Source organism: Fulmarus glacialis, unplaced genomic scaffold, assembly GCF_000690835.1.
Source record: "Fulmarus glacialis isolate BGI_N327 unplaced genomic scaffold, ASM69083v1 scaffold15693, whole genome shotgun sequence".
Taxonomy (NCBI): Eukaryota; Metazoa; Chordata; class Aves; order Procellariiformes; family Procellariidae; genus Fulmarus; species Fulmarus glacialis.
The window spans coordinates 584-17,143 of NW_009201252.1; the positions used below are offsets into that span (position 1 = coordinate 584).

General features: G+C 36.2%; 1 protein-coding gene across 1 annotated transcript in view; it reads left to right on the forward strand.

Moving 5' to 3' along the window:
* The first annotated feature begins 568 nt into the window (after positions 1-568).
* LOC104073940 (coiled-coil domain-containing protein 18-like) overlaps positions 569-16,560 on the forward strand; it is a 20,465-nt gene continuing 4,473 nt past the window's right edge. Inside the window, 15 exon segments of the mRNA XM_009573885.1 lie at positions 569-608; positions 1,407-1,498; positions 2,231-2,352; positions 4,463-4,772; positions 6,106-6,206; positions 6,316-6,476; positions 7,170-7,390; positions 8,209-8,319; positions 9,501-9,632; positions 10,413-10,547; positions 11,126-11,203; positions 13,226-13,342; positions 14,710-14,877; positions 15,338-15,480; positions 15,943-16,106. Coding sequence (XP_009572180.1) covers positions 569-608; positions 1,407-1,498; positions 2,231-2,352; positions 4,463-4,772; positions 6,106-6,206; positions 6,316-6,476; positions 7,170-7,390; positions 8,209-8,319; positions 9,501-9,632; positions 10,413-10,547; positions 11,126-11,203; positions 13,226-13,342; positions 14,710-14,877; positions 15,338-15,480; positions 15,943-16,106 — 2,095 coding nt within the window.

The window sequence follows — 16,560 nt, forward strand, 5'->3', positions numbered from 1 at the left end:
TATATATATAGGATTCTATCACCGCCAAAATGTAATTTTAAAGAAATGAGAGGAATAAATAAAAAGGTTCCTACCTGCCCAACTAATTTAACTGCATTACCTGGGGTAAAAATTAACTGAATTAATGACTTAGGAAAGCATTTCTTGAGCCTTTTGAATGCAAACCCCTTGTTTGGCTTATCTATCTACCCATGAAATTACCTCTAACCTTCCTATAGCTAGACAAATGGAAATACTGTGGGGCTTGCACTACTGGTGAAGAAATATGTGTTGATTTATGTTCACTGTTCATTCAGAGCATATGGAGTTGGAACTAGCTGTACTTAGTTACTAGTTGCAAATGTAAGTATCTTGGTACTTTAGAAAAACTGAGCTTCTGCCAGGTGTTACAGGCAGCATATGTTGTTATAGTTAGTATTAACAATTATTACAGTTTGCTCTTAATCAGTAATTACAACCACTTATTATTCTTTAGCCAAGCAAACTGAAGTGCTTTAGACTAACACTATTTTGTTTGTTATTCTGAAATCCCTTTACCTCCTTCTCTGAATACTTTTGCCGTCTCCAAATGGGCAGTGGTCCTCGGACTGAGAAACAGAAATCTGAGGGTAGGCTGTACTTAGATCAGGCACTCGCCCCATCCCCACAGTTCCCTTAGTTGAAGAGAAACAAATGTTATTGAGCAGCGGTAATTCTTGTGTGCCTGTGTTGGGTGTCCTGAACAGACTGCATACCTGAGCTGTCCCGAGGTTACTGTTCCAACTACTTCCCTACTGAGTAATGATAGGGGATTGTAAGAAAGGGGCAGGGGCGCGGAGCAATAGAGCGAAACAGTAGGCAGTCTGGGTTGCTGCTTTGAACAGTTGCTCACCTGATATCATCCCAGTCTCAGCTTCCTTTACTATTATTAATGCCATCTTTCCAGTATCCCCCAAATAATTTATCCTTTGATCAATTCCTGTCAGTCTCGCCATAGTTCCATCACGAGAGCTCCCTTCAGTACTAAAATCTTTTCTAGTTCCCCTTAAGCAGTTTGAATTTTAAGGAGCACTTCTATCTTCTGCTTCCTTATCATGCATGCTATCCCAGTCCCTCAAATGGGCTTTTACTGCTAGGGACAGGAGGATGATTTGAATCAAACTCTTTTTGAAGGGGAATCAAAAGTGTTTATTTTTATATTCTTAGTCTTATTGGAATTCTGTTTATGTTAATATGCAAAAATTATATTTAAAATTAATTTATGCCTCATGAAAATTTTTTTTTATCTAGGGCTTGGAAAGTTGGAAGAAGAAAGGAAGTTACCTGGAGCAGTTAATTTAGTAGTTGTTTTTAGTAACTGGAGGAGGTAGTTAGACAATGACTGAAATTTGTGATTTTTAAAATTGCTATGCTTCTTTGCAGAGCAGAACAGCAAAGAAATGAAGCTTTGTTGAATGCGGAGAAGCTGACAAGAGCTTTCAAAAAGTATAAAGAGAAAATAACTGAAAAATTAGAAAAGGTAAGAGTTTTTTCTTCATGTGTTTTTGCCCTGCTATTAGGATTTTGCTTCTTCTAATAAGCTGGGCCCCAAACAGCAATGGGTTCACCAGTGGGTCAATTGTTTCTGCTTGTTGGTGGCAAAGTCTTGAGAGGTGGGACAGGGTAAGCAACTGTTTGTGGTGATAACTTCAGTTATCCAGTTTTAAACTGTCTTTGCACAGTCTAGACAGTCTGCCTCTTTGAGGTATCCTAATACTACTGCTGTCTCTTGCTTGCCAGCTGGGAATTTTACATTTTAAAAGTATACGATCCTTCTTTTAAAAAAACTCATTTGACTCCATCTCTAACCTGTTCAATGAAACATGAGCTAGAGAAGAGCTAAGATAAAAATGAAGTCATCTCCCAAAGTTCCGGTGGTCAAAATTGTTAATGCTTCCTGCTTTGTGGGAGGAGAAAATACAGGCCTGAGACAGTTAGCTCTTACAGGGAATTTTTATTTGATTAGACTTCTTTCCTTGTGGAAGGAGATTGCCAACCACAAATATGCCCTATAATACTAAACCAAAATAACATTACTTTTTTCCCAAATGACAGAAGAAAATAAAACTTCTTTGCCCCTCTCCTTTTCTTCACAACAGTGAGCAACAGAATTATCTACAGCCTTACCAGAAAGAAAAAAAGAAACAGCATAGTGTTTATAGTAGTCTTAAAAAAAACTGTTGTACAGTAATGAAAAAAATTGCTTTTTAAGGTTAAAGCTGAAGAAGTAGCCTTGGGAAAACGTTTAATTAATTGTGAAAAAGAAAAAGAGAAGTTGAATGAAAAGTGTGTCAGCTACAGAAAGGATCTAGACATCCTAGAAGAGCAATTAAGGTAACGCAAAGGCTTTTAAAGATTTTGTACAGTTATTTGAGAAGAAATTATATGTTACAACTGTCACTGTGAACGTGCTGCTCAAGTCACGTAGTTCAAACCAAATCAGGACCAGCATCAGTGAACACTTAGGAACAGTATCAGCAGTACAACAGACAAACCATAATACTAAACAGGTAAAAAATGTTAGCATACACTTACAAATTTCTAAATTCTTCTCTGTAACTAATCCTTGAAAGTTCTAATCCCACACGCTGCCCCATATTCACAGTAACAAGCAACACCCCACAAAGCCGTCTGGGAGCGTAGGTTCCCTTGCTTGCACACTGCTTCTGTGGGAGGTGTGGGTACTCTGGCTTTATGTATACCTGTTCTGCTGCCTGCAGTCTGCTAATGTACATGCCAGTGAGAAAGCCTATGAGTTCACTTATGCCACCAGGTGCAAGTCCCTTCTTGTTGCACAACATATTGTCAGTCCCTAGCTAGAGTGAAGGATGCTCTTGGCATCTGATGGGGAGGCTGCACTCAGGCCTGAACAGGCCATCAGAGGTTGTGATGCTGGCTGCAACTTCTGGAAGTGTCAAGCCAGGTTTTCACTGCTACTCTGTTCCCACTCCAAGGTCCTTTCCCACTGTTACCAATTCTTGTATGTTTCATTTCAAGCTGAACCCATCTTTGTTTCAGAAGTCTTTTTGGTAATTTGGTAATAATGAGGGAAGACAACCATCAGCTGGTTGTTCTTTAGCATTATTAGGTTTGGACAAACACCTTCTCAGACAGTTGGGGGTATCCCATTCACATGCACTGTCCACACCCACACTCCTGTCTTAACAGTTGTTCTTTAGGCCAATTTGGCAAGGGTGGGGAGTGTGCGAGCACCTTTATACTAGCTTGAGCCTGTTTAATAGCTCTCTGCTGCTGCTGAGGGTCTTTCCTCTAGACTGCCCTCTTTTCTCTGCGAACTTGCACTGGGTTTGGCACTCATCAGGACCTTTGCTGAGCTAATTCAGTTTGCTAAATCGACAGGTACTTAAAAAAGTGAATAATTTGTGATGGGCTAAAAATACAATTCCTCACTGTACAGTCAGATACGAGGGGAGAGAAGAAATAGGACCCCTCTCTGTCTTATTAATAGCAGAATGTTTGACTAGCTCAGTCTTAGTACGTTATTTTCATCCATTGTCATTTTAGGTATAGTTATATAGTTATTTTGTCTTGTTCTTAAATTTCCTTGGCTTCAGCACAGTGTTGTGGTTTAACCCCAGCCAGCAACTAAACACCATGCAGCCACTTGCTCACCCCCCGCCTCCGGTAGGATGGGGGAGAGAATTGGGAGGGCACAAGTAGGAAAACTCGCGGGTTGAGAGAAAAACAGTTTAATAATGGAAATAAAACAAAGTAGAACAGTAATAATAACTATGATAACAATAACAGAATATCAAAGCAGGCAATGCACAATGCAACTGCTCACCACTCGCTGACCGCATGTCGCGAAGAGGGGGGCGCTATTTTTATACTGAGCATGACGTCACATGGTATAGAATACCCCATTGGCCAGCTGGGTCAACCGCCCTGGCCATCCTCTCCCCTGCCCCCAGCTTCCCCTGCACTTGGCAGAGTACGGGAGGCCGAAAAGTCACTGGTGCAGGCACTACCCAGCAACAACCAAAGCATCAATAGGCCATCAATGCTCCCCTCATACCAAACCCAAAACACAGCACCCCCGCCCCCCCAGCTACTGGGAAGAAAGTTAACTGTGCCAGCCGGAACCAGGACACACAGTTAAAAGCCACCTTGATCTGTTTCCTACCAGTAACTCTCCTGATAGTGCTTAAAAATTTATTAAGTTGCTTAAGAATGAGAAGTAGTTTATACTCTCCTTTTGTTTGCTGATAGCAGTTTGCATCTCAGTCCTTAAGAACAGTGAAAGCTTAGTAAAGCAGTGAAAACTTTTCTATCCTTTGTATAGAGCTAATCTTAGATTTTCAGAGGGAGGAAACTAGTAAAACAGTATAGATACCGTGTGTTCTTCTAGTACTTTTAATAATGAAAATCCTAGTCTACTTCTCTATGTTGAGCTATACCTTTTAAATGGATATACTTTTTTTAGGCAATTAAAGGAAGAGAATCATAGCACAAAAGAAGAAATTAAGACTCTAGAGGCAAAGAATACTGAAATGTTATCAATGCTGACTCGGTCTGATCAGAAGATCATTGAGCTTGAGAATGAACTTAGTGAAAAAGAAATAGTACTTAAAGAGAAAAATGCTCTAATAAGTGAAAACGCAGAGCTGAGAGCACTTACTGTACAGCAACATAACCGCTTGAAATTATGCCATCAAGAAATTGAGGATTCAAGGGAAGAGCTCAACATACTAGAAACGATTATTTCCCAGTTGTCTCTAAGTACATCTGAAGAGGTACAGTAACTGATACATCCTTACAAGTTGTATTATGTGTCTTAAAGAATTCTAACTGACATTGCATGGAAATCCTGTGACGTTCTTGAGAAATAATCTGGTAAAATATCTTTGGTTTTCAAGATACATGGTTGAAATGTTTTGTTAATTTAAATATGTTACTTTTGTTTTCTCACTCAAGAACAAGGAATAGGTGCTTTGGAATTGATTAATTAGCAAGCATTTAAAATTACACTTTCTGTTCCTCTGTTCTGTGTATTGATTCTTCAGATGTAGGTATATTCTCTAAAACATGGTGATGTCCTATTATATGATGCTGAGGTTCTTGTCAGCAGAACAGTATGACATTTCCCATGTGGCAGACACATTGTGTCACACAGCCAAGAGTCAATGTGTCAACCTCAGCAATGGAGAAATGAGAGCAGGAGAGATGTTTGTAGGAACTTTTTTTTGCTGGGAAAGAGAAGGCACACCTTCCCTGACTGCGAAGAACTTTTGTTTTACCAGGATGAACCCTGGCTTATGAGCCTGAAGCTTGTACTGGTGAAGTTTATCACTAAACTGAGCGATTGGTAAAAACCCCAAAGTTGTGAACTGACTGGGGTTACTGGAGGAACTGTTTGGGAAGTCAGGAAGGGTTAGAGAGATACATGAGGTCAGGAGTACAGGTTGCATCAGATATCTTTATTTTTGAAGTATAAATGTGAGTAGCTGTAATGAAAACAAAATTGAAAGTATGCTTTCTGTATGATTTTGGAATTGCCAAAGGGACCTCTGCTGAAGAGAATATAGTAATTTTGTATAAAAATGATGTTTTGGGCTGTTGTGATGATAGACATTTATTTGGAAGAGCCTTAAAAATTGTTTTAGGGCCCTTTTGGAAAATACATTTACATTTTCTGGAAAGATTTGGGATTATTTTTTTTGGGAATATTCAGAAGCCTTCTGCAACTTGAGGAAGAAATAGTATTAAATGCAGTCATCGAAATCTGAAAGGAGGCGTGATGTGAGAAGTTCAAAATGTGATATTACTGATAGTATCTCCATCTACTTAATTTTTCACAGCAAAAAAATTCATGCTTCAGTACCTGTGCAAAGATATCTAAAGGAATGGCCTCAGTTTCAGAGGGCCTTAATGCCTATAATTTCTACTAATGTGAGACAAAACTGCAGTGCTTTGCACACACTTAGGAGAATAATTTTATCCAAACTTTCAACATCCTGACATACGTGTCTTAAAATTTGTATGCTAGTATAACACATGAATTAATCACACTGGGAAGTAATAAAAAGTGGATTTTTGCATTGATCTTGGTTTTCCCTTAACTTTTAGTTTAAATGGCACCACTTGAAACACCAGCTATCCAGTTCCTCAACAAAAGAAGCTCTCTCTGAATCTTGTGAATCAAATAAACCTTTGATTGCAGACCTAAGGTATAACTTTCTGGTTACTGGATTATGACAAGAATAGGCAGATAATAAGGTGGTATTAGAACTAGCGTGTAAAAAGAATGTTAAATAATTGTCTCCTCCTTTATAATAGCATTAAACTGGCAATGAAAGAAGCAGAAATTCAAAAGCCTTGTGCAAACTTAACTATCTGTAATGGAGCCGAGCATCTTTCTAATGACAATGAAGGACAAGAAAATAGCAGGTTATGTGGCCTGGAAACAGAGCCTGTCAAATTGATCGGAAGTCAAGGAGGTAAGCTTACAGAAATAGCTGTGCAGTTCTGTCTGATTAATTCACAGGAGTGGATTAACAGGAGGTTTTTGGTGGGGTTTAAATAGTTTTTATAGTGTTTTTTTAAATATATCTCTGTGAGCTAACAGATATGGTTTGGTTGAACAGGGAGCATTTTGCCACCTTGGAATTCTTGAAATTGTCATGTTCTCCAGGCACAATATTCTTCTTCCTTTTGCTAGTTAAGTTACTTGTTCAGCAATATCCAAGCTGTGAGTTGTGTTGAAATAGAACCATGGATTTTTTCTTTATGCAGGTTATGCTAAGCTCTCCGTATTTTCTTTGATTCTTTTCTCTGTATCCTGCTGTTGCAGAATTTCTGCAATTGCTTTTGCGATTACTATTAGGACTGCTCCATGAAATGACTTCAGGGCACCTATATTATGATTCTGTCTTCAATTTTTTTTTGTTTGTTTGTGGGGGCTTTTTGTTTGTTTGGGGTTTTTTTGTTTGTTTGTTTTCATGAGTCACAGCTTTCAGTTACATTACGGGGAAAAAATAAACAGTCTTGTGTCTGAATACTATATGTATTAGTTCAATATGCTGTCATTATATTATATTTCTCCTTTCTTTGGTTTGTATGATTATTTGTTTGAGTGCTGGTTTGTATGTTCTTTTATAAATTAATCTTAAATTTGTTTTTTCTACTTTGAGAGAGGAGAAAATGTCAACGGTTGGAACTTATCAGCAAGCAATTTGAAAAAGAGAGGCGAAGATTCCAGAAAGAGCTAGAAGAGTTATGCACTAAACTGACAAGAGCGGATGATGAGAATTCTTCGTTGAAGACCAGCATGGCTCAGAGAGCCAGTCAGTTTCAAATCATACAGGAAGACCTATTGAAGAAGGCTTCAAAAACTAGTAGCTTAGAGAGAGAAGTAAGTTTTTAGCAGCACTGACAAAATGTCACTTTTTGTTTAGTTTGGCAATCAAAGCTAGTTAAGACAATAGTTATGGAAAAACTGCAATTGCCATATTAATTTTAAAATCTGACTTATTTAAGAAAAATTGGAAATAAACTTTTGAGCAAGCAGAAAAACTTTAAGATAGCAGCCTTAATTTGTTAGTTGTCAGAAATCTCATTTTAAAGCTGATGTAGTTAGTGGGCTTTACTACTACTGTTTTGATTTGTTATGTGGAAAATATGCCCAGTCTTGTTGCTTTGGTATGATTGAATTAATGTGTAATCTTAAGAAATAGATGGTGAAGGAACAGTTGTATTTTTCCTCATTAAATGTTAGTACAGTTGCCAGAGATTAACATCATTACCAGAGAGTCACGAAAGAAAGAAATTAAGCTTCAGCTAGCTCTTCTCTGGTTGAGTAAGTTAAAATGCTAATGTTTATGTTCTGGTGCTAATGTGGTTTTAGAATTCCAACATAGTGGGATTTGCAGTGTTTCCTAACAATGGCCATATATGTTATAAATCTGTATAGCTAATTCACTCCTATGGCACTAATAATTATCATGACTTGGATAAATTTGAGGTAAATTGTCCTGAATTCTTCTCTGTAAGTAGTAAAGTTGAATAGATCATACAAAAATAAACAAATACAAAAATAAATAAATAATTCATTAAAAATACTATGAAGTAGTAGTAGCTAAAACGGAATTGGTGGTAAGAAGGTATATACAGATACTTGAATAAACCCGAAACGGTTGTCTTCATGCTGTTTTGTGCCATATTTAATTTCAGATAACAAAGAAATCTTCTCAACTTTCTGTACTTGAGAAACAGTTGGAAGAAAAGACTATTGCTTATTCTGCTGCTGCAGCAAGAAATACTGAGTTGGAAGAGGAACTCGTGGTAAAATGTTCTCAGTGAGAAACTACATTTATGTAAAATGACATAAATGGAGATTAAAGTTTAAGTTAAAACAGTATTATTCCATGTATTCAAAATGGATAGACTTTCAGATCTGCTAAACGATCTGTGTGGTTTTTAGGCAGTGCAGTTTTTAAAAACTGAATAATCTTGCTTCAGGTAAAACATCCCTTTTTTCCTGCTTTTGAACATGGTAAGTTATTAATGGACATGTTACTTTTTCATTGTGATGATATGTGCAATGAAAATCTGGTCCTATTGAAATCAATTGTAGCATTGCCATTTGTTTCAGTGAGATCAGAATTTTATCCTCACTATGAAAAATTTTTTTTTGTCTTTGTCAGAATTAAGATTTTCCATCCTTTGAGCTCACTCTCTAAATCTCTTTTTAATCTCCACTTAGTAAAATTACCTTCCCCCCCGATAGGAATAAAACTACTCCTAAAATAGCGTATACATGATTGGTTTGGTGTATAGGATGAATAGGTTAGAATGTACTGCGTTGGAACTTTTCTATTTCTTTTTCTGAAATTCTCAAGTAGTCTTCCGTATGAAATTATTAGGGTAAGAGGTGGATTCCAAATGGACAAATCACTTCACTTCTCTGTTTCTTTTTTTGGTTGTTGTTCTTGAACTGTCTATTTTTACGAAATACATGTAGACCTGTGAATAAAAAAGTCTTCTAAATGGTAATAAGTGAAGAAGGTGATGTAATACTTGGAGCACTGTAAATTCCGGTCTGGATATTGTTATACCAACTTTTTTAGTTTTGGGAAGGGGTGTAAAGTTGCTAGAAAAGGAAAATATTTATGTGGTCCCTTTCAAATGGAATGGAAACCTGTATTTTAAAGATTCCATCTGTCCATGTGAACACAGGATTTCTTTTTGTCTTTATCAGAAGTTCCTTGCTCCAGTTGCTGTAATCTGTGCCAGTAGTCCACCTTGGCATATACCTTGTCTCTGTGTAGTGGCTGCATTTAGTGGCGTTCTATACCTATATTATAAGTGTGACATCCTTTGAGATGAAACATGCTGTGTATAACTTTAGGATTTTCTGTGTCGTTCTCTTATGAAATCTAGGAATTCAGTCATCAAATAAAACACTGTTTAATATCACAGCTAAATATTTTTATTAAGTCCTTTTTGTTGTTGCTGTTTCCCAGGGAAAAAACAGACGCATTCATGAGTTGGAAACAACTATCAGCGAAGAACATGAGCAAATAACTTCTGCTTTTGAAAAAGCAAAGTTGGTTTGCCTTGAGCAGCACAAAGAGATGGAGAAACAGATTGAACTAGTAAGACCTTCCTTGTGTGCTAGTATGTATGAATGGTATACTTGGTAACGTTTTTCCTGCATTAATTTCTGTGTCTTTTTAGTAATTCTGAGGCAGATGTCCAATTAAAAAGTTATATTATCTTCTCCCAACGTTTCCTGATTTTAGTTAATTTTCCATCTAACACTACCCAATCTCATGATTTCCCTCTGAGATATTCACATCCTCTTTTCTGCTCAACTGAAGAGAAATAGGGACTTAAGAAGAATACTGTTGTTCTTTGCTCCAAACACCTAGCACAAAAGGAAAAAAAAGGATAGCTTTTCTGCCTACTGGGGTTAAAGCATGACAGCTTCTAAAAATTTTCTCGTTTGCTGAACCTCTGCCAGCCTGAGCCTTATGAGCATCTGTGTTCAGGGAGAACTCTCGGTAGGGTTTTTCAGTCTTTAGAGAAGAACTCTGTTGCTTCATGTGATTAGAAATATAACCGTGGCTATTTCTAGCTGTTAAAGAAGCCTGTCATCTTTTACTAAAGAACGTATGCATGTCTTACTGTCTTGGCTGATGTCAGGCAATTATGCTCAGCCTGCCCTCATTCTCTTGATTCTCCTGTTGCTTTAAAATATTAAGGGTTTGGGATTTCTTGATATTTTTAATACTGTGCAATACTGCTGATGGCAGCAATGTATTTATTTTTCATTCTTAAAGTGGTGGGTGTGTAGAACTGAATGACATAATTAGATGCACAAATTCTCTGAAAAAAATTATTAAAATAATAAACCCTGAATTACTTATGGACAGCTTCAGACACAGCTAGAGAAGAAAGATCAACAATTCATTGAACAAGAGAAAATAATATCTATTTTGCAACAAGATGTTATACATAAACAGCATCACATTGAATCATTGGATGGGCTGCTGATAGAAAGCAGAGAGGTAAGGTTGGCTCTTGGCTTTCTTTAAATGCAAATCAAACAAGTGACAAATAATGATGAAAAGCATATCCATGAACACATGGAAAAATTGGAGAAAAAGGTACTTATGTGTTTGCTTCTTAATTCTTGTTGAGTAATTAACTGAATCTAGTGTAGTCCCCAGCTACTACTATTATGAATTGTACAAACCTCAATGACTTTTCATTATTTTCTATCTCAGCATTCTGTTTATGCCTCTGGTTTGCGCCTTGGGCTTCTCGCTCTGATCAAAGGAAAGAGATGTGGATAAAGAACAATTGCATCTGTTTTGCACTGGGTGGAAACCAAGAATGTTCTATTATGGCAGTGTTTTATTCCTTTTAATAATTGCTACTGCTGCAGAATATGAAGGGAAACCTATCAGGAACCAAATTCACTTCAAAGCATGATGTACACAAATACAGTATACAAGCAATTGTGTTTTAAATACGCTGATCTATTTTTTTTTTTTCCTGATTCTTAGTATGAGTTTTTATTAGTTAAATTACTATTACTATATTTACGTTTTGTTCTCTTGAATAAAAATATGTGTACAAACAGGAAATGGAAAATCAAAATGTCAAGAAAGATCAAGGATTGAAGGTGCTGAAAAGTCAGTTAACAGAAGAAACATTCAAAGTTAGTAAGCTCTTTGTAATTTTCAATTAGTAGTTTTAAAGTTTGTAGTAGTGGTGTATTTACTTTTATCCTCTATAGACAAACTATATGAAAGCTGCTTTATAGAAATTTGTCTCACATAAATATTTCTGAAGCCATTAACCTGAAGTCTTTTTTTTTTTTTTTTTTTTAAAGTAAATGAAGTATGGTGAAACCTGCAATAAGAGATTGTGCAATGCACAATTGCTTTATAAAATCGCTGTAGTTACAAATAGGGCAGATTTGTGCTTGTTGTACTCTTAAAGTAAAACCTTGTCTTTTTGTTCTAGGTAGAACATATATTTTAGACATATGTGATGTTATAAAATTGGTCATGTTTTGTGGTGGTTTAACCTGGCAGGCAGCCAAATACCACGCAGCCGCTCGCTCACTCCCCCTGCCAGTGGGGCGGGGAGAGAATCGGAAGGGGGAGAGTGAGAAAAACTCGTGAGTTGCGATGAAGACAGTTTAGTAGAACAGAAAAGGGAAAATAATAATGATAATGATAGAATATACAAAATGATTGACTCACAAGTCAGTGGCTCGCCATCTGCACTGACCGATAACCAAGTAGCGATCGGTACTTCCTGGATCACGCCTACCATTCATATACTGAGCATGATGTCACATGGTATGGAATACCCCATTAGCCAGCTGGGCTGGCTGTCCTGATTATGGTCCCTCCCATCTTGTGTACCTAGCTCAGTCAGTAGGGCATGGGAGCTGTCCTTGGACTAGGAGGGTACTTAGCAACAACTGAAAACATCAGTGTGTTATCAACATTCTCCTCATACTAAATCCAAAACACAGCACTAGGAAGAAATTTAACCCTATCCCAGCTGAAACCAGGACATGTTTTTAGTCATCTATACCTCTTCCTAGTGTCTGCCTGATAAATATTTTCCATGCAGCGCTTACAATAGTATTTTAATAAACCATTACCATGTGGTGATTTACCACAGTCAGGCTTCAAACAGTATTAAATCTTTAGGATATCACTAGGAGAAGATACTGGGGACTTAGCTGGTAGCATGATCTTTCTGAACTTGTGTTGGACCAGTTTTCTATCCAAGTGGCTTTGTAGTGTTCAGGATGTTTTCCAGAGATTTAAAATTAGGACCCATGATCACTTCTCTTCAAAAAGCTCTTGAATCGGGTGGGGATAGAGGTATAAAATCCGATATGGTTTAACATATTGGTAGCATTGAAAGCAGTAGCCAATCTGCAGCTAAACTCAGCACAGTTCTCGTTGATGAGAAAAGTCTTCTTAGCACTGAAATCAAACAGTTAAGAAAAGTTTAATTACTATGGCTTAAGACCTCTGGGGGTTTGTTCATTATAATTTTTATCTGTCTGAAGTTATAAGATATTTGTTAGAGATTACTCAAATCCTAATTAATAGTAAAAGGGTAAAATAGATTAACAGTGTTGACACTGCTAAAAGCTTTTCCTTTCCCTTTTGGTAGAACTCAGGCACTCTCTCTCAGTGCAGAAAGGAAAAAAAATGCTGTTTAGTAGCTTTCTAAGCTACTAAAGAGCTTCTAAGGGCTTTGTAAGAAGAATTGTATTAAGATCTGAATGTTATTTTTGAAAAAGATTTGCACAACTCACACATGATGATAATTCCAAATTTATGTATACAATTCTATATGTAACATTTAATATGTAATAAAACGTGGTGGATTAATGATTTGGTATTGGGCATATGTTTGCTTTTAAATTCTAGCTACTGACAAATACTGGAATATCTTGTCATAACTGGTAGTCTCATCTGATGTAAGCACAGTCTAAAGTATTGTAATTTAATTTCACAAATAATTTTAATTTCTGAATATTGTTTCAGTTTTTAAGTTTATCATAATCTTCCATGCCTGTTTTAATACTCTTTAGATAAAAATGTAGCTTTTCAGACATTTTACACAAAGATGTTTTTAACACTTTTTTTTAAGACTAGTTGATAAAACCATGCCATGAAATTTTAAGTAATCTGTTACATTCAACTAGGTGAGACAACTTGAGTCAGCACTAGATGTATGTAAGGAAGAAGTGGCACTGTATTTGAGTCAGTCACAAGAAAATAAGGAAATATTTGAAAATCAGCTCAAAAGAAAGTCTGAAGAGGTAACAGCTTGTTTTAACAACTCTTCTGTATTGCAGAGAACACTTGTTATGAATTATTTAATCTAAAAGGTTTGTCTGTGAAATAAGAGACAAAACATTTGCAGCAGGAACTGTGACTAGGAAGTAAGCTGGGAAAAGACTATACATTTTGTGAGGGTAAAGGGGAAAATCAGTAACTAAGAAACACTGGATAAGCTTAAAAGAAGTACCAAGATAAATTGTTCAGAGAAGTAACAAAATCAGAATTAAGTGATAGGAAGCATTATCTTGGAAAAAAGTGGAGAGCGCGCTATTGCAATATAAACTTAGGTGCACATAATTGATTTGTGTTTCAGGTATCTTAAGGGGGAAGAAGTCCTGGGCATAAGAAAATTTTTACTTCAAGCCCCTGAGTTTTATCATACTTTCCACCACTACATGAAAGCAGGAAAGAATTAAGTTTAAATATTATTAGTATGAATTTTTATTTGTGGGGATGACATGAACTAATTATCATAGTATTGTGTTCATGTCAGTGGTGCCCTACCTGCTGAGATAGGCTTTAGTCAATCGGAGATTACTAGACCCTGTACAGGAGTAACTGGATGGAAATCTACGGTCTGTGTTACACGTAAGCCTATGATATTTACTGCTGCTTTCTAAGCCCTAAATTCTGTTGTTCTTATGCTGCATATGAAGAGACTGGATGCTGTGTGAAACTCAAGGGTGGAAAGTGAGGCTTTGTAATTGTGACCGATGTTTTCGTAAGTAAGTGACAGAGTCACTACTTCCACTTTGGGATGAGCAGTTAGTGGGGTTTTTTGGTTTTTTTTTGTTTGTTTGTTTTTTTGTTTTTTTTTTTTTTTTTTTAAGAACCTTTCCTTTTCAGAAAGTTCTTGGCATTTGTCGCTGAGAAATCAGGCCATTCAACATGTGACAAGTTAGGCACTCAGAATTCCTGTTTTTTATTGGAATGACTGTTGTCATAGAGGCAGGAAGAAATAAAGGGGAGGACTGAGAACAAAATCTCAAGGGAAAAACAAGGACTTTCTGAGAAATAAAGTAAGAAGAGTGACAGAAAGAAAAGTAATTTAGAAATGAAAAATCTTTGTTATATATGTTTTTAAAATATTGACCAGTTTAGGTATATTTAGAAAGCAAGAAGTCAAAACCTGGGGCTGATTAAGTTACTTCTTTCTTCACTTTATAAAGCACAACTCAGTGATGAATTATGAGATGTGTTATGTACTGTTGAAACTGTAATGCAACTAAATTCAGAGCCAGAAGTTTTATTGAATCATAGTTGTGATTGTGTGATTGTGCTCATTAAGCTGATGCAAATGCAAATAACAATGTTTTATTGTAATGGAAAATGAATGTGTTTTCAGGTTCATTATTTGCAAGAAGAAATAAAACTAAAAGATCAGAATATTCAGGACACAAGTGAACAAAATATTCTCCTACAACAAACTTTGCATCATCAGCAGCAAATGTTACATCAAGAAACTATTAGAAATGGGGAGCTGGAAGATAATCAAATTAAACTTGAAAAACAGGTATAGTATGGTAAGAAGTGTCTACATAAAGACAGATAATGAAATGCTTTTATGTATGTTTTTGTAATACCTTTAAAATCTGAGTGTTTCTTTGATAGTTATTATTTTAGATATATCTAAAATAAAGAATTTAGTGGTTTGTTTTGTCTTAAACCAGGGTCTGTGCTGTTAGAAACTCTAGCTAGTATTAGAGTGGCTAAGTACTTGGAAAATCAAACCCTAGACTGCAGTTAAGGAGAGGTGTATTTAAATTCAGAAAGTTGAATCTTGTTATATTTACTAGAAACTATTTGTCTGTCAAATGTGACTGCAAAGTTCTAGTCTTAAATTATATAAAATTTTAGATTATAAAGAAATCGATTGTGTTAAAACTCACTACATGAGTTGCAAGACAAGGATGTGTATTTCTTTGGTATGTAATTTAGAAGTACCAACACTTTTTAAATACCATTTTAAATAGGTATCCAATTTGGAACAAGAGCTTCAGAAGCAGAAAGCATATGCAGAAGATGAGTTGAGAAAGGTAGAGGAGAAACTTCGCCTAGCTGCTCAGGAAGCAGATTTAAACAGACAGAAGGTGGATGAACTTAATAGTACAATCAGGTAGGTTTAGAATAACTGAGAGGTATATTCTGCAGATAGACATATCAATAAGAAGGATTGCTGTCTGAAATGGTATTCAGTTATGTAGTCATACAATTCAGTCTCCGTATAAGCATAGACTGGAAATTGGAAGGGAAGTTTCTAACTAGCAGAGTTTCTGGAACAATCTTCCAACGGAATTAATGTGTGTCCTGGCAATCTATTTAGCCTTAAGATGGCACTTCATAATGCAATTCAATTCATAAATATATCAAGTTGCCTGTAATTCTAGATAGTAGATGCTAGGAGGGCGTGGTAGTCTTAAAGAATATGGTTTTGATTGTGAGAAAAGCCTACTTAATATGACTTTTTTTATTCCTGTTTTATTCACAAATGCTTGTCGTCTTAGGCCGTGTAAGGACATACATACGTCGCTGTTGTTATTACAAGGTTCATTTTGTTCTGGTTGCTTCTTCTATTTAGACAAATTAAATTGGAGATGGATCAGTGCAAGAATGAACTTACTGGTATGGAAAAAGAAGTAGTGCAATTAAAACGAGATGGTGAAGACAAAGCAATGCAGATAAATCAGTTGCATATTACTTTGGAAGAAGCACAATCAGAGCTCAATGAAAAGGCAAATGAGGGTAATTTTGCTATTTTGTTTCTCAGGCTTCCTTTCATCATGCTATTTCTCTGTATGTATTAGATTAGACATTTTTCCTTTTCCCCCTTTTGTTTTATAATAAAGTACATGAGGGTAAAAATATGGTAATTTTGATGGAGGGGCTACTCTCCATCAACTCTTTTTTTTTTTTTTTTTAATGTGCTGGTAATTCCATAGTTTTTAAAAGAAAGAAAAAAAAAAAAACCAAAAACAAAACCTAAAAAACCCCACACCCCCAAACAAACACCCCTCCCCCCCAAATAAAAACCTCAGAAAACCCACAAACTTTTTTTTTAATCATAGAATCATAGAATCATTAAGGTTGGAAAAGACCTCTAAGATCATCGAGTCCAACCGTGATCCCAACACCACCATGCCCACTAAACCATCTCCCTAAGCGCCTCATCTACACGTCTTTTAAATACTTCCAGCGA